Source organism: Pristis pectinata, chromosome 29 (genome assembly GCF_009764475.1).
Source record: "Pristis pectinata isolate sPriPec2 chromosome 29, sPriPec2.1.pri, whole genome shotgun sequence".
Lineage (NCBI taxonomy): Eukaryota > Metazoa > Chordata > Chondrichthyes > Rhinopristiformes > Pristidae > Pristis > Pristis pectinata.
The window spans coordinates 16,283,856-16,302,511 of record NC_067433.1 but is presented as its reverse complement, the minus strand read 5'-3'; the positions used below and the strand labels follow the sequence as shown (position 1 = coordinate 16,302,511).

General features: G+C 41.8%; 1 protein-coding gene across 1 annotated transcript; it reads left to right on the top strand.

The window, feature by feature from the left end:
- The first annotated feature begins 2,756 nt into the window (after nt 1-2,756).
- Nucleotides 2,757-7,072, top strand: snrpg (small nuclear ribonucleoprotein polypeptide G). The gene is made up of 4 exons (XM_052041007.1): nt 2,757-2,892; nt 4,532-4,554; nt 5,411-5,535; nt 6,800-7,072. The coding sequence occupies exons 1-4, from the start codon at nt 2,861-2,863 to the stop codon at nt 6,848-6,850; spliced, it is 231 nt and encodes a 76-aa protein (XP_051896967.1). The 5' UTR covers nt 2,757-2,860; the 3' UTR covers nt 6,851-7,072.
- Nucleotides 7,073-18,656: the final 11,584 nt, after the last annotated feature.

Genomic DNA, 18,656 nt, shown 5'->3' with positions numbered 1-18,656 from the left:
TTACCTTAGGGAATGGAGGGGAGTGTGTCCGTGGTTAATGCAGGGGTATGTTAACTGGCATCAGGAGCATTACTTTTAATTCTTGTTAGTTCTTTATTAAAACACATCTGGATGTAAGGAACAAACCTTGTGTCAGTCCTCTCTGGGGAAAATTGCAAGTTCACCCATACTTCTGGATGAACTATTCCGCTGGCATTAATACTTTCAATTCCTTTAAACAAACACTTTGCCACTTGCACAATGTTTGAGTTCATGTGAGTCATTTGCATTTGCATTTTAGGAGTACCATCCCACCTTTTACTTTTGGCATATACTTTGGTCTGGATTGCGAAAGTCTTTGTTAGTAAGCATTTCCAGTTTCATCCATGTTGTAAATCTGCTCTGGTTGCAATTCCTTTGCAATAAATTCCATGAATTTCTCTCAGAAGCCATTAACAGCTGACGAACCTCAACTTTTTCCCTGGAAAAAAGGCCTCATGGTTGTTGTGCCATTTTACTTAATTGAGTCAGTTGCCCAGATGAAGCATTAATATAAAATCCTGACTTGTTTAGGATGAGTAAGTGCAGACACTGGTGTAGCTTCATCCCTTTGAATACTGAACTATTCCAGACTGTGGTAAAAGTGAAAAACTGAGGCCTTATCGCAGATGAATGGGTGAGTTCTGCTGCAGCAGGGAAAGCAAGTTGGCTGAAGTTGTAGAATTTGATATTGGTTCTAGAAGGCTGCAGTGTGCCCAGACAGAAAATGAGATGCTGTTCCTCCAGCTTTCATTGGGCCCCATTATAACAGTACAGGAGGCTACAGACATAGATTGGAGTGGGAGTGGTACGGAACACTAAAGTGGCAGGGTAATGACTCCCGTGGGTTGTACGCAGGAGATCACGTTGTGAACACTGAATGCTGTATACTGAAGTGGAAGCTAATTGTTGCTTTAGCTGAAAGGACTGATTGGATTACTGGATGGTGGGAAAGGAAGAGATGAAAGAGCAAGTGTTGCTTCTCCTGTGGTTGCACTGGGAGGTTCCATTAGAAGGAGAGCGGTCTCATTCATTTGAAATGTTGAAAGGGAAGGCAAAGATGTGTCTGTGGTCGAATCTCATTGAAGGTGACAGAAATTGAGGGATGAACTGTTCAGTGTGAAGGCTGGTGGAATGGAAGGTGAGGACCCAGGGAACTCTTATCCTTGCTTTGACCAAGAGGGGTGAGAGCAGAGGTGTGGGAAGTAGATGAGAAATAGTCCAGGGCTATGTCCATTGTGATTGGGGGGTGGGGGGAGCTAGACATAGATCAGGAAGAAGAAAGACCTCTCAGAGACACCTTCACAGAGCTTCATATTCGTCTATCTCTATTGTACTCGTTTGGATGATGAGAGTTTCCACACAGTGACTTTCCTAAAGTAGATTATTTGTTACCATTTTGTGGGATTGTTCTGAATATGTATTGGGTGCCTTGTTTCCTAGACTTCAAAGTAAATTATGTCCAAATTCTTGAATCAAAAATTCACTCTACAAGAAAATGCTGTTTGGCCCACAGTGCCCAAGTGAAAAGCTTAAGTTTACAAGCACTTCCCAGCCTTCAATTCATAATCCTGTCAGTCATGACAAACTAAGTGCCCTACTAGGTAGTTCATAGAGTATGTGAGAATGTAAAAGATGGAATAAAGATGCAGTAATTAATTAGAAATGCAGTGTGTGAGGCAGAACACTGGTAGATGCTGGTTGTAGGGGAAGGGTAAATGGTGGGAGTTGCTTTGAACAAGGTATTAATAGTCGTACAGCATGGAAACAAGGCCCCTCAGCCCAACTGGTCTATGCCCACCAAGATGCCCATCTAAGCTAGTCCCATTTGTATGGGTTTGGTTCGTATCCCTCTTTCCTAAGGCAGAGTGCCAAAACTGAACTCCAAATGCGACCTCACCAATGTCTTGTACAACTAATTGATAGGCGCTGAATGAAAATCAAAACAATTGCAGTTGCCAGTTGCTGCAAACTCTCTGCAGATCAGGCAGCATCCGTGAAAAGAGAAATAGAGGTAGGAGCTGATTGGACGGGTGGGGCCAGTGCGGGAGCCGATTGGATGGAGAGGAGGCAATGCTAGAGCAGAAACCGACCTCCACAGATGCTGCCTGACCCGCTGACTTACTCCAGCAGTTTGCTTTGCACCAGATTCCAGCATCCGCAGACCATTGCATCTCCCTGGCAATGCTGGAAGCTAATTACGGGGGGGGGGGGGGCGGGGAAGCAGGTGCTTGGAGTTGATTGGAAGGGCGGTGACATGTGCTGTGAGATGATTGGACACGCTGGGAGGAGCGCTTGGAAATGATTGGATGGGAGCGCAGGAAGGAATTAGTTGGAAGAATTAAAATAAAACCTGCAGGTGCTGACAACCTGGATAAAAACAAATGGGGAGGAACATTCAACAGGTCAGGCAGCATCTGCGGGAAGAGACCCGGAGTTAATGTATTGTAGAGGACGACCCTTCATCTGATTGGATGAGCGGTGGGCATGGAACTGAGAGGACGGGGAGAGGGCAGTGGTGAAAGCGGATTGGTTGGAGGGAGGGCAATGCTGCCAAATGATTGGACGGGGCAAGGGCAGTAGTGAAAGCCGATTGGTTGGAGGGAGGGCAATGCTGCCAAATGATTGGACGGGGTAAGGGCAGTAGTGAAAGCCGATTGGTTGGAGGGAGGGTAATGCTGCCAACTGATTGGACAGGGTGTTGCCTTTTGCCGCGCTCCGCCCGTGGAGGAGGCGGTGGGTCCGGGGGCGCGTCAATGACGCGGTAAAGTCTGCGCCGGGGCTGTTGACGCGAGAGGGCGAGCGACGGGAGGAGAAGGGTCGAGGCAGCGGCGAGGGGAAGATGAGCAAAGCGCACCCGCCCGAGCTGAAGAAGTGAGTCCGGGGGGAGCGGGGCCGGGGGACGGTGGCAGAGCCCGCGGGCCCGCGCTCGGCCTCTGCCCGGGCCTGCCGTACCCCGGAGGCGCGGCTCCCGCCCGCCCGGAGGCGGCCTGGGCCTTGGCCGCGTCCATGTGGGGCCCGCGGGGTGATGAGGGAGAGGATCCCGGCCCGAGGTACCGCCGGGCCCGGCGCCCCTCCACATGGGCAGGGCGGCCGCACAGCGGGAGGGGAGGGCCGGGGCTGGGACTTCCCTCCGGGCGGCCGGGGCCGGTGAAGATGCCGCCGGCCTCGAGTCTGCAGCCGGGAGCCGCTCCCCCGCCCCGCACAGCTGCTTCTGCTCCACACCCGTCCCCTCCCCACCACCTTCCCTTCCTTCTCCTGACCTCCTCCCCACCCTACCCCCTTCCCACAGGCGTCCGGTCTTCACTCCCGCAGCTCTCGGGGCAAACCTGAGAAATAACCCGAAGAGCAGCTTTACCCATTGCATCTCTGCAGAGCGCATTTGGTCTTATCTCCCCTCTCCTTTGAAAGTGAGATCCGCTTTGTAAACACCGGAATGAAACGGATCACTTATAGTTGTAAGGAGGAAAGCAAAGCGTTATGATACCTAGAACATAGAACACGACAGTACAGGCCCTTCGGCCCACAGTGTTGTGCCGACATTTTATCCTGCTCTAAGATCTACCTAACCCTTCCCTTCCACATCGCCCTCCATTTCTCTATCATTCATGTGTTTTAAGAGTCTCTTAAATGTCCCTAATATATCTGCCCCCATAACCTCTGCCGGCAGTGAGTTCCACTCTCCCACCACTCTCTCTGTAAAAACAAAAACTTACCCCTGACATCCCCCTCATACCTTCCTCCAATCACCTTAAAATTATGTCCCCTCGTGTTAGCCATTTCATCCTTTTCATACCTTTTCATCCTTTAGGAATATTGTTATTAACAGGTGTTGTCAGACCAACAAATTTACATGGGTTTCAACATTTTTGCCTGGTAGCCCTAGACATCACTTCAACTCTTAATTTGTTAATAGGCCCAGGAACAATCAAAGTCAAATTTATTGTAATATGCACAAGTGCAGTGAAAAACTTATTGCAACAGCATCACAGGTACATAACAACATGCAGCATTTACAAAAAAAAACATAAGCATAATTTTTACAGGAAAGAACACAATCAGAACAAACAATAGGCCATTTTAGGTCAAAGTGGTCATACTGTTGTTAAACTGTAGTGATTAGGGTTGTGCCCGTTGGTTCAAGAACTGATCGTTGAAGGTAAGTAGCTGTTCTCAAACCTGGTGATGAGGGACTTCAGGCTTCTGTACCTCCTGCCTGATGGTAGCGAGAAGATAGTATGGTCTGGATGGTGGGGATCTTTGGATGTTGCCTTCTTGAGGTAGTGCACATACACAGAGGCAACTGAACTTATTCTGTGAACATTTACAGTAAAAATGAACAGCAGGAGATCTGTGATATTCTTAAATATTATCTATAAATTTTGCACTTTCCAATAAGTGTTTGTAACTAGATATTCTCATGTTTTAGAGATGTTATTGATTTAAGGACTCTTGAGTTAATGCTAAACTTAGTTTGAGCATATCATTAATCTTAACATCTTTATTTTTCTAGGTTCATGGACAAGAAGTTGTCACGTGAGTTTTGAATTAAAATTGCATGCAAAGAACTGAAGTGTTTTGGGGAGTGGGGGGCATGGAGGAGAGTTGTAATATACAAAACTGGAACTCTGTGAAATAATTTAAGTCTTTTAAGGTTTCTTGAGCAGTGCATAACTGTCAAAACTGGGGAAACATGAAGCAAAGTCTGTGTTTTGACTAACCCACACTGGATGTGTTAATATTGCCACTTTCTGTGGTGGATTAGAATAGAATTTTGACCTAATGCAGGCTCAAATTGAATGCATCTGGTGTGGTGACATACTGTACAGAACTGGCAATTTGCATCCTGCAGAGCATTTTAAATGACCAGTCCTGTAGCAAAATATTCTGTGTACAGTTGGTCAGCTAATTCTGACATGATATATATGATAATTCAATAATTTCAAATTAGAAATCCTGCATATCTGCAAGGATATGGCATCAAGACTTTGCATACATAGTTTGTGTCATCCTGTTGTGTGTTGACTCGGAACTAAACTTAAATTGTGTGATGTGCTGCCTGGTAACAGAGTTAGATTGTGCTGGTTGTGATTCTTGTTGTGAAAGGCAAGCTTTAGATGTCTGGTCTTCTGTGAAGTAGGGACTATAAATGCATTAAAGTTATTCTTGTTCTTTTTTTTTGGAAAATTTGCAAAATACTTTTTTTAAGAAATGCTTTGCCTCATTCTTGATACGTCTGGGGAAGTGATCCTGATTTCAGGATTCTTGCCAATTTGGTTTTTGTAGCGGGGTGCTGCTTTAAAAGTCCACCATCAGTTCTGTTCAGAGATCAAGGACGCTGCAAAAGTAAGAGTTTTTGATGCAGATTTTAAAAAGCTTTTGTTTTGTTCAGTAAAACTGAATGGTGGAAGGCATGTGCAAGGAATTCTACGTGGGTTCGACCCCTTCATGAATCTTGTGGTGGATGAATCTGTGGAGATGGCACCTGGTGGCCAGCAGAATAATATTGGCATGGTGGTAAGTTATTTGAGAGTTTATTACAGTGAATTAATTTAACCAATATCTCAACCTAATTAGTTATTTAGATCTGTATGCTGTTCTGACCACCCATTTTCTGGATTGCTTGTTAGTTGAAGTTGCAGAGAAGGTTTAAACATCTGAGAGTGAAAGCCACAGTCACTTTAAGTGGAAATCTGGGCTTTAATTAAAATGAGTGAAAACGCATTACAGGACACATCTCAGTAAGAATGTAACATATTTATAATTCTAATGAGCAAAACTAAATTTCCATTTGGAACAATATTTGTGATACTTGTATCAGCAGTTCTTGATGTGAGGTAAATTTTTACCTCAAAATAGATCAAGACTCCACTTAGCACCAGTGTTTCTGATGAAGTTGCAGCTGGGAAGAGGTTGTATTCATTGCAACTTTATTAAATATTTTGTAGTCTTCTGATTGGAAATTGATTGGGGGTTCCCTCATCTAGAGAAAATAATCTTTGGCTGTATCTGATGGAATTTTATAAACTTCTGAGAGACACAGAAAGAGCAGACAGCCGATATCTTTTTTTTTCCCTGAGTTGAATTGTCTAATACTAGAGGGCATGCATTTAAGGCGAGAGGGGGAATTTTTTTTTTACAAAGTTTGGTGGGTTGTTAGTGGAGGCAGATACAACAGAGGTGTTTAAGAGGCTCTTATGAATATGCAGAGAATGAAGGGATATGGACCATGTGCAGGCGGAAGGGAGTAGTTTAAGTGTCTTTAGCTTAATTAGTTTGGCACAACGTCATGGGCAGAAGGGCCTGTTCCTGAGCTGTACTGTTCTATGTTCTGTACCATATAGCTTTAATGAAGTCAATGTCCTTTGGGGCTGTTTCTTTTATCCTGCTTTAGATTTTGTAAGTCACTTTAATGTTAACTAATCCTACTTTCCAAAAGATATTATCAAATGGCAGTGCTTTACTGTTTTGCTCTAACTTATGACATCAGAGCCATTTTAAATCAAAGGTGGAAAATATGGATATGTTCGTGGTCAGAGTAATGAGATCGTCTTCCAACACACCCAAACTGCTGTGCATGTATCTGTGAGGAAGCATCTTTTTTTTTAATGCTGGATGCATTTTCACCACAAGGCTCTTCTATAATGTGATCAGCATAATCTGGCCCAAAACATTTTGATCAGGAGTCCAGCATCAGTCTTACATAATGCACATTCCAGCATTAACATGTGGCTGTCCTTTCAGTGAGTTTTAACTTTATCTTTTGAATTCTCTTCACCAGGTAATTAGAGGAAACAGCATTATCATGCTAGAAGCTTTGGAAAGAGTATAGTGAAGACCTCATCATTTTTGAGCCTTTGAGGCATTACCGGAAAGGTGACGCTGAACAAGGATTTGAAGCTTTTAATTTTTTGTCATGGAAGAGAACAGGCATTTGCATCTTACTTTATAAAGAGGGATGAAGAACCATCGGAATAATTTGCAATTTGTACCTTTTGTGCCCTGAAGAATATTAAATGTTTTTGTATTAAAAAGATTGGATCAGTTGCTTTTATCTGCATTGTTTTGATATATATTGATAGATTCCAAAGGTCTGCCAATTGCTGGTGATGCAGTCGAATTGCCTTCTGAATAATCCTTATGTGACAATAATTGGAACTATAGATTTTCAGTAGCTCTCTCTCAAACCAAGAATAAGACTGTTGACATTAGTACATAATGCAAAGAATCAATACTTTCTATAATGTTGCCTCATTGGTCACCTTTAGAACCCACAGAACCAGACTGGGAGCAATGATCTGCCTGAGAAAAGTTTGATGGTATGAACTCAGCAACATTTCCAGTGAATAGGACAAGGTTTAATTGATCATGAGCAGCTGCATGGAATCTAAAAATCTGTACTCTGAGTGGATATTTCTGACCTAGATAAATTGTTGCTGGTATATCTTCATTAATGCTGGTGAATCCATTCTTGGGGACAGAAACTAGAATGGGCTCTGTACACTAGCAAGCCTGTTCATTGAGGTTGTCAAATCAGTGATCTGACTCCAAACACTTGCCTCTTCCCCATATTTCTTGCTATGTTTGTTAAAACTGCGCATCTTCAGATTTAAAGTTGCCAATTTCAGCATCCAGCATCATCTGTATTTGGAGAAAATTCCAAGCTTTTACCATCCTTGGTGTGCAGAAATGTTTATTGCATTTGCTCCTGAAAGTCCTGACTCTAATTAAAAATGATGTTCCCTGGTCCTGGCCTCCCCAGGCTGCAGAAAGTTCTTGAGCTTAAAACTGTAGTGATCGACCTTTGCAATTACGTTTGCATGATTGTTTAATTAGAAAGTGACCAAATAATTCCCCAGCATTGAAGGAGACATCTGTGGCATTGGTGTCTTTCTCTGCCCTTTTTTTCATTTTATAAAAATCATTTTTTTTAAAAAAGATACTGTGGCCATTGCTGGTAGACCTACTTGGTGCTGAGCCTCCAGAGCATCCTGCACAGAGAATGCTAAAGATTTGCTATCCTCCGGGTGCAGAAACTTCTCAACTCAATCCTGAATGGCCAGCTCTTTATCTTGCAGCCATGATCCCTGGTTCTGAATCCCCCCCCAGCCAGGCTTTTTGGTTTTGTATGTTTCAATAACCTCTTGCTCTTAGCTCTGGAGAGTGTAGACCAATCTGTTTAATTTCTCCTTGTGACAATTCCTCCTAAACCAGGAATCAGTCTGGTGAATCTTCATTGTAATCCCATTGTGTATAGAAAAATTAGTACATTGCATCTATTGGTTTGCAACTCCACACAGTCCTGATGGTTTAAGAAGATTGGAGGCAATTGGATCATGACTGACCCATGTACTGCATTTCTCAGGTGCAGCTAATGGCTGATCTGTTACTCTTCTGATGTGTGACTTGGGAAGTCGAGATGTGCATTTTAATTTGACGTGTCTAGGTTGCTGGTATGCCCTTGTGGTCTGAGACAATCTAGGTGTTCATGTGAATGAATCACAAGTAGGTGCAGCAAGTGCTTAGGCAAATGGTACATTGACATTTATTGCATTTGTTGGAACTTAGAAATAGAAAAGTATTGTTAAAGTTGCACAGGGTTTTGGTGAAGCCACACCTGAAGTACTGTTGGCACCTATTGTGTTCTTTTGTAGGTTAGGCTGAAAATGGGGCATGATTTGGTGCCATTTTGATGCATTCCTCCAGCAAACTTTAGTGAACAAAAGAAACAGCAAGCTGTGCATTGCTATATTGGGATGCAACTTTTTTCTTGTGACAGTGGTGTCAACCAAAGCTGAGCAAGTTCTGTTACAGGAGGATGCTATGATTATAATGAGCTTTACCACTTATTCAGAGTACACTCTACTACAAATTATTGACAGCAACAGTGCTGAAGTCGCAATTGCCATTAACATCTAAAATATTTACATTTGTAACAGCATGTTTAATAGTCACCACAACTCAAAGCAAAATTTGATGCTTGAGTCACAAAGGTTAGTTCAAGAGAAATTGGTTTTAAGGGGCTTGATGGGAGATCCATTCCAGGAAGGAATTGAACCAAGTGGAAGAGAGGCTGGTAATAGTACCACATTCAATCATTCCAGTACAGGGATCACTGAAGCTGCACTTCAAAATCAGCAGAGTTTCAGGCCAAGGTGTCGTAGGGATATACAGCACAGAAACAGACCCTTCGGCCCAACTTGTCCATGCCAACCAAGTTGCCTGTCTAAGCCAGTCCTATTTAGCTCGTATCCCTCTAAACCTTTCTTATCCATGTGCCTGTCTAAATATCTTTTAAACATAGTAATTGTACCCACCTCTATCACTTCCTTAGGCAGCTCGTTCCAAATACCCAACACTCTAGAAAAACTTTCCCCTCAGATCCCCTTTAAGTGTTTGCCCTCTCACCTTAAGCCTTTGTCCTCTAGTTTTGGACTCCCCTACCCTGCGGAAAAGACTGGCCATGCACCTTATCTATGCCCCTCATGATTTTAAATGTCACCCCTCACCCTCCCACACTCCAGGGTAAAAAAAAAGCCCCAGCCTATCCAGACTCATGATAACTCAAATCCTCCAGTCCTGGTAACGTCCTTGTGGATCTTTTCTTATCCTTTCCAGCTTAAGGACATCCTTTCTATAGCTGGGTGACCAGAAGTGCACACAATACTCCAAATGTGGTCTCACCAACGTCTTATACAGTTGTAACATGATGTCCCAAGTCTTATACTAGTGCCCTGACTGAATTAGGCAAATATGCCAAATGTCTTCTTCACCACTCTTGTCACCACTTTCAGGGAACCATGTACTTGTACCCCCAGGTCTCTCTGTTCCACAACACTCTCTAAGGCCTTGCCATTTACTCCTGCCCTGGCTTAACTTCCCAAATACAACACTTGTACTTGTCCAAGTTAAATTCCATCTGCCATTCCTGGCCCACCCTCCAAGGGTCTTGTTGTAAGGGTTCTAGATCTTGTAATCTTGCGCAGTATTCTACACCATTCTCTGTACCACCAATTTTGGTGTCATCAACAAACTTACTAACTACGCCACCTACATTCTCATCCAAATCATTGATATAGAACATAAAACCATAAGATATCAGAGCAGAATTAGGCTATTCATCCCATCGAGTCTGCTCCCCCATTCAATCATGGCTGATTTTTTTTTGAACCCCTTGCTCCTGTCTCTCCCTGTAACCCTTCAACCCTTACCGATCAGGAACCTATCAATCTCTGCCTTAAATACACCCAATGACTTGGCCTCCACAGCCCTCTGTGGCAATAACTTCCACAGATTCACCACCTTCTGGCTGAAGAAATTTCTCGTCATCTCCGTTTTAAAGGGACATCCCTTTATTCTGAAGCTGTGCCCTTGGATCCTAGACTCTCCTATTAATGGAATCATCCTCACCATGTCAGCTCTATCCAGGCCTTTCAGTATCTGGTAGATTTCAGTGAAAATTCCCTCTCATCCTTTGAGCTCCATTGAGTTCAGGCCCAGAGACATCAAATGCTCCTCATATATTAAGCCTTTCATTCCTGGGATCATTCTTGTGAACATCCTCTGGACCCTCTCCTTCCTTAGATACAGGGCCCAAAATTGCTCACAGTATTCCAAATGTGGCCATCCTTGCATTTATATTCTAGTCCTCTCAAAATGAATGCTAACATTGCTAATATAAGATCACAAACAACAGGGAACCCAGCACAAATCCCTGCGGCACACCAACAATCACAAGCTTTCAACCTGAAAAACAATCCTCCACTGCCACCCTCTGACTACTACCACCAAACCAATTTTGTATTCAATTGGCTAGCTCACCCTGGATCCCATGTGATTGAATCTTCCAGGCTAGCCTATCATGTGGGACCTTGTCAAAGGCCTTGCTAAAGTCCATGTAGACAATGTCTACCACCCTGCCCTCATCAATCCTCTTGGTCTCCTCCTCAAAAATTGAGGGACACAATTTCCCACACAAAGCTGTGCTGATTATCCCTAATCAGTCCGTGCCTTTCCAAATGCAGGTAGATCTTGTCTCTCAGAATCCCCTCCAGTTACTTTCCCACCACAGACATTCAGCTCATTAGCCTGTTGTTCCTTGTCTTGTCCTTGCAGCCCTTTTTAAATAAAGGCACAACATTCGCCACCCTCTAGTCTTCTGGTTTGTCACCTGTGGCTAAGATGATACAATTATTGTGCAAGGCTTCAGCAATTTCTTCCTTGGCTTCCCACAATATCCTAGAATACAGTTGGTCAGGCCCCAGGGATTTATCCACCTTTATACTTTATTAGACTGCCTGCACCTCTTTTGTAATATGGATATGTTTCAAGACATCACTGTTCTCTTCCCAGAATTCTCTAGCTTCTATGACCTTCTCCATGGTAAATACAGATGAGAAGTATTCATTTAAGACCTCGCGCATCTCCTGTGGCTCCACACATAGGCAACCACATTGATCTTTAAGCGGATCTATTTTGTCCCTCACTTAAGGGCACCTAATGATGAAACTGAAATCGTATGGTGCTGGAAAAATGCATCCAGAGGACTCATCAAAACTTTGTGGAAATATCCAAGGTCTGGAAGCCATGCAATGGAAAATCACAACTGTTGAAACAACTTCAGGAGCTGCATTTTGACAGTTTTCTATTTGCTTTCAACTTACACGATATTCAGTTTCATCAAAAGGATAGAAAATCACAAAATGATGCAAAGGACCCTTGTAGAGGTATGTTTGATATTATATTGGTAAATTTGGACCTCTATTTTGAAAAGTTTAGAGTGAAGAATTGAGGGATATGAGTCCTGGTTAGTGTGATTTTTAGCAATACCACTCTAAATTTTCCTAGGTCCAATGATAACTCTGGAAAATAGTGCACCTGTATGTGATAACACAGAAGTGACTTCGCTATCCTTGAATTAGATCAAACAGTTAAAACAAAATGTCAAAAAATATATATCTCAGGTACCTCCTGATTAGACTGGAAATAAAGGAGGGCAGAAGATAGGTTTGTTCTTGGATATGATTTGCCTAAGATGCCTTAAAACTTGCAAGTAGTAGTCAACTGGGAGCAGAGCTATGAGAGACTTAGAGTCATAGTGTCATACAGCACAGAAACAGGCCCTTTGGCCCAACCCATCCATGCCGACTGTATTGCCCACTGAGCTAGTCCCATCTGCCTGCATTTGGCCCATAGCCTTCTAAACCTCTCCTATCCATGTATTTATTTAAATGGATTTTAAATGTTGCTAATGTACCCACCTCAGCCAATATTTCTGGCAGCTCATTCCAAATACACACCCTGATATCCCTTTCAAATTTCAACTTCTACCTGGAAAAGGTGGTAGTAGTTTGGGACTTCTGTCTGCAAATGGAAATTGATGCTAGGTCTGATAACTTTACATTTAAGGATGATTGATTTTTGTCTTGGGGAATATGCGGATAGGGCAGGTGTACGGAGCTATGTCAGTGATCAGCCAAGACCTCGCTAAATGGCAGAACAGGCTCAAGGGGGTGAACACTCCCTCACCCTTTCCTGAAATCACCTGACACATGGCAGGATACCTGCATTCTTTTCTTACACTATGGGAGACAACAGAGGCTGAAACAAGCAGGCAAATAATTTGATGGCAACATTAATTTGTAAATCATTCCACTAGATGTCAGCATGACACAACTACATTCAGACTGCAAGGGATGAACAAAATAGAGTAAAAGCTTTGTAATCCAGCACAATCCAGTAACCAGCCTTTCAGGGGGAGAGACCTGTAGCAACGAGGGAGTCTGCATCAACCAAGGCAGATTCCTGATTAATAAGCATATTTGATTAACTACCCTGTCAGTTCCACCCCCCAAATCACTACACAAAAAGATGTATTTCACTGTGTGTTTCGATGTACGTGACTAATAAAGATATTTTATATCTTATAAGCCAAATAACCAAACTCTTAATGTGCTGAGAATTGTTGCAATTTTTTACATATAAAAGTTGGACTGCGCTGAATAATTTATGTCACACTGCTTGCAAAACCAAGAATCATAATGAAAGCTTGCTGCAGTACAACTTAGCTCAATGATATTTAGATAGTTTCAGACATGGCTGGGAAATTTCTGTCCTGTAAAAAGAGAGTTCTTTGCTATATTATTTATTATTTATTTGGCTAAAGAGTTATTAGAGTTTCATTACCTTTGAGGTGTTAGATTCATCCTGTCCAGAGTGTCCTTTATGATTCCTTTGGTGTCATTCTGATTCTGGAGGTTTGGATTCAAGTTCCACTTTAGAGACTTAAGCTCAAATGACTGATGTTCCAATGTGGTACTGAGGGTATCCTACACTGTTTGAGGGTAGGTGGAGAGGGATTGCTCAACTGTCTGAGGAACCATTCTAGGATGAGACTCCGAACAGCGTCTTATGTCTTCAGAAGCATAGAAGAGGTTGCCATGGTATCTTGCCCAATATTTTTCCATTAATCAACATCATTAAAACCAGTAAATGCAAACCTTTGATGCACAGCTTGACTTCCTACAACAGCACCTACATTACAGAAATATTTCATTGGCTGTAAAATGCTTCAGGATGTCTTGAGGCACAATATAAATGCAAATCATTATCATCATTTCTCGCAAAATTGGAACAGTGCAATCTTGCATGTAATTTTGAGTTGGATTGGAGTTGTTTGCGAACCTGTTGTATTGTGATTGAATTATGTGGGTAGCATTTAGAGTTTTTCTCCAAGGTAGTTCTAACTGCAGTTTTTCTCCAAACTGCAGTCTAAATGTTGTAAAATCCTAACTTAAGAAGAAATCTTCTGTGAAGAATGATGTGATTTTCCAGCAAGGAGAATTCCTTCTCATGTATTTTATAGAAATGCAAGGATGTTTCCTCTTGACAAACCATCTCGATGTTGACTCTTGTTCTCCTGATTATCTTGTGTTACAGGAATGCGTTATGTAACTGCTTGTATTTATCTAACGATGCACATTTTGAGTGGAGTGTACAGCTACGAGAGCTGTAGCAGGAAATATTGTTAACTTTTAGTCCTTGTACAGAGTTCCTATATTTTGAGCAGATCTTCAGTTTTGTAGTCTTTAATGTTTGCAATATGAAATTGAGAGTTGAGAATGTTTAGAGGGGTTCCTGGGATTAGAATTTTGTATGTTTTTGATAGACCTATTTTTAATGTAAAATTTGCTTATTATAAGTCAATATCTTAATAAATCAGGCAGAAAACAAGTTAACCAGGTCACCATGACCCTGACTGAATTATAGCCAGTAGTTCCTTCTCTTGACATCTTAGCTACCATCAATTGCTAGATTTTTCCCAGAATAATCTCAAATCTGCTTATTGTTGCTCATGATATTGGAGGAAAGTCTTTGAATTCATTATGGCTGCTGTTGGCTACCCTTTCAGGCAACTTGAGTTAGCAATCACCAGGGTAACAGAAGTAGCCAGTGACCTGACCTCTTAGTGGTAGTTCATGGACTGGCTTGAAATGTGACTTCACCAATAATCTAAAGCAGTATGGAAAGCCTACTAATTGGCAGAGTGAGCGGCATGTTAACTCATTTGGGTTGTGTAGCCCATATGTTAAACTTGATGGAATGGATAAGGCCTGCTGTCAGATTGAAAATGGCTCATTTCAGATGCATGACATTCAGATCTGCGTCTTTGAAAAGAATTAAGAGTCCATCCACAATTAATGCACAATGTGACTTTATTGTCCATGTATCATCTGCCACTGTGAAATTAGGAAATCTCAAGCTGTATCAAGGGGATTTGATATACTCCAACCCACAGTTGATGTGATCCGATGGCTGCTATTAATGTCCTTAAAGGGATTCTGCTTTTACTTCTAGCACGAAACCTAGCATGTTGGTATTGGTATTGGTATTGATTTATTATTGTCACTCGTACCGAGGTGCAGTGAAAAACTCGTGCATCAATTCATTACACAGTGTTCAAATCTCTTTTAAAGGGTGTGTGATGTCCCAAAGGCCAGTTGGAATGCTACTGTCATTACTAAGTTGAGAGAAAGTATGTGATAGATAGTGAGGCTTCGAAGTGCAAGTTTTTGACTTAAATTTATATTAACAACTTAGTTTAGCACAAGGACAGGCTTGGGGACTAGCTTATACAGCAGAAAGCGTAGCTAAAAATCATCCATGAGCAGGCACACAATTAATTGAAAGTTTAAGATCAATACCAGGATATCATGTCCCTAGCCTGAGCTATTTAAGCAACATTATCTTCCATGCATGTATGCAAAGACTGGTTCTTAAGTGATCGATGTGGTCTTCTATCCACTTATGGAGAGAAGTTGATAAACAGATCAAACAGACTTTAATTAGTCCTTGATCCTTGACATCCAATAGACTCCACTAAATGTAGCTTATGCCTTATAATGAGTCTTGCCACAGGCAAAGGCGCAAACAGCAATTTTCTCTAGTTTACCATCCAACTGTCTTGGTTTATTATTGCTGGGCTGAGTATCTTGCTGATGGTGTGGCTAAATTACTTAATCAGAATTTCTATTAATTTATCCGTGACTTGCGCCTGGGTAAGTCTTGAGTAAATTATAGTGATTACATCAAATGATGCCATGAACTGCAGGAGAATCCGCTTGATAAATGTAATTAAACAACTCAAGGTCTGCCATGCATTTACAACATTAAAAGATTTCTTTTACAGCAACAATGCATTAGTTGCAGGAGTATTTCTACTTTGTGTTTACGGAGATGTGGTATCTGGATGCTGTAAGTAGTTATCGTGGTGAGAGGAGGAGAAGGATAATGCAGCAACTAATTAAGTCTTGCTCTAATGCACTACATTTGATGAAACATCTTCTTTTGACTCACCATTTGTTTCCATTTATTTCAGCTATTTGAAAATTCAGAAGAACTTTGAGACTTGACCTTTAAATTTTCTGTCAGCTATTAGTTATACTACATGAAATGAGTTTTGTTGGCAGCTTACTTTTGGCTCAGTTGATCAGAGTGCTGCCAAACTCAGCATGGTTGGAGTTCTTAGATGCAAAAGAAACACGATTAGAGATGATTCAAAAGAGAGTAGTGCTGCTTTGAGTCATCATCTTGGCAGTGCATTTGACTGCTGAGATGGAAATCACTTGCATTTGTTGGCTGTGAAGTGATGTTAGTTGCTCCCAGCTCACTTAATTTATCTATGGGCCCTCTGCTCAATATTGGCCCCAGCAGGAACAACGTTGATGAGAGAGGCCATCTGATTTGCCATTTTCAGAGTGGAAAATGTCACAGAGATGAGTCTGAGATCCCCTCTCCAAGAGATCCGACACTTGGTTGGAATGGGAAAAGGGAAAATTATTTCTAGGTCTACATTTGATTGCAAGTGTTTGATGCCAACACTTGCTGCTGATATTGAAAACTTTTCTCACCACCCATGGTTGGGCCAAAGAGCCTGTATCCGTGCTGCATTGCTCTATGACTCTATGACACTGTGCCTCTACCAATATTGCTGATCTTTTCCTTTCATTAAAAACCATATGGATTCTTGATTTTAAAGAAGTGCCTACTTGGTAAAGAAAAAACAAAGAGTTTGCTCATGTATAATGTGTTTCAAATCCATTTCATATCCCAAAATATAGTGAATTATTTTTGTAGAGCAGTCACTGATGTGAAGTAAAATAAGCTTGATAGCCATTGCAAACATGGCAGCCAGTACAAGATCCCTCAAACTACAGATAAGAGAAAGCAGAAGCTATTTTTTTAATGTGCTAACAATGGAGAATTGGTGACCAACTTACTAAAGAAAATCTCTTCAAATAGTGGCCCATAGACTTCAATTAGCAGTGTGGGGGGTGGGGGGGAGGGGAGCATCTGACAATACAGAGTCCCCTTAAATTATGGGAGAATATAGAGTGAAGCACAGCTCGTTACTAATGCCATTGAAGAATGCAAATAATATGCCCCACAACATGGTTAATTACATGTCTCGAATCCTCAATTAAAGCCATTCACATGTTTGTTTTATAGATAATGGTGTGCACTGCATAATTGTTAGAATCCATTTTTCCCCTGTTACCAGTTGCCATTGATCACTGGAACTTGTGGTCTGAGTAACTTGTAGTTAGTCCAGTTAAATAAAAAGAATACTGACAGATGTTTTTCTTCATTCAAGACTGGGATATAAAAGGGAACAAAGTAAGCAATCTGTGAAGATGAAATAGCACAGTGCTGAAAGAGTTACTGATAGCCTATTTAAACAGTCCATTTCTCCCAGTGCCTGGCTTTTGAAAGATTATGTAGCTCCTGGGGTACAATGTGTGCACTCCTTCTTTCTCTCTCTGCATGAAGGATGTGCATTTGATTATGCCATCCATAACAAATGTAATATTGCTAATAAGTGTTGGTTATAAAACCAGCTGCCAGGGAATGATTAATGCTTTGGTATTATTGCAGACGATGGGGAATAATGTAGGATACGTGATGAGGTACACGATGGCCTAAATTGATTTTGAGAGAGATTGAGTGTGAGCCACTGAAACATCAATTATTTTATATACAATATCCTCGATGTAAATGCACAATGCACAGAGCAGAGCCCTATTATGTCTTGGGATGAATCACATGACAACATTATGTTCTGCGTAATGCTGTGGTAAGTTATTCCGTGTTTCACGTTTAGAGATTTCACAACCTCAGGGCATCCTTAAGTGGCTGACAATGAGCCACTTTTGAAGTGAAGTCGCTCTTGTAATGTATGACAACCAATATGCTCCCTGCAAACTCCCTGCTTTCCTTTAAAATAATGCCGTGATATCCATTGTTTTCCACTGGGAAGAGCAGCCAAGGCCTTGGTTCAATATCTTGAAAGGTGGCATCTCTCTCAGTGTAGCACTCCCCTAGTACTGCACTGAAGTGGCAGTGTAGGTAATGTATTTAAATCTGGACTGGGACACTTTTTAAGATTCATTCACTGGGTGTGGATTTTGCCACTAAGACCAGTATTTATTGCCCATTCTTAACTGCCCTTGAGAAAGTGGTGGTGAACCAGCATCAGCCATAATGTGAGGCTGCCACCACAGTGCTGCTGGAGTAGGAAGTTCCAGGATTTGGACCCTGCAATGATGAAGGAATGAGGATGTATTTCCTCATCAGGATCATGTGCAGCCTGGAGGGGAACCTGCAGGGGCTTGTTCTCCCAGGCACCTGAAACCCTTGTCCTTCTTGGTGGTGGAGGCCACGGACTTGGAAGGTGCTGTCAGAATAGTGTTGGCAAGTTAAGGAAGCTAGAGGTAGTGGTGTTCCCTTGAGCTTGTTACCATTACTGGTTTAGATGTTGAAGAAGCTGAGTTGTTACATTTCATCTAGAATCTTAGGGATGAGAGAGGAGAGTGCTACCACTGACCAAGCCTGACCTTAAATACCATTAACCCTTTAAATTTACAGTTGCAGGCAAAGGCACCAAAGCTTAGCTATAACAAAAGGCGTGGCCCCAATGTATTCTGTTGTCAATCTCTCTCAGAATCAGTATGGGACAATATATCCCTCATCATCAATTATTTTTCATTCTTCAAAGCATTAATCATTCCAATAAACACTTAACATCTTTATTTGTACATTATTTTTAATTATGTTATTTCCTTAATGGCTTATGACCGTTC

Coding starts and splice junctions, on each gene's coding strand:
- snrpg (XM_052041007.1), top strand. CDS start 2,861: ATGAGCAAAGCGCACCCGCCCGAGCTGAAGAA. Junction 2,893..4,531: donor CACCCGCCCGAGCTGAAGAA/GTGAGTCCGGGG, acceptor TTATTTTTCTAG/GTTCATGGACAAGAAGTTGT. Junction 4,555..5,410: donor CATGGACAAGAAGTTGTCAC/GTGAGTTTTGAA, acceptor TGTTTTGTTCAG/TAAAACTGAATGGTGGAAGG.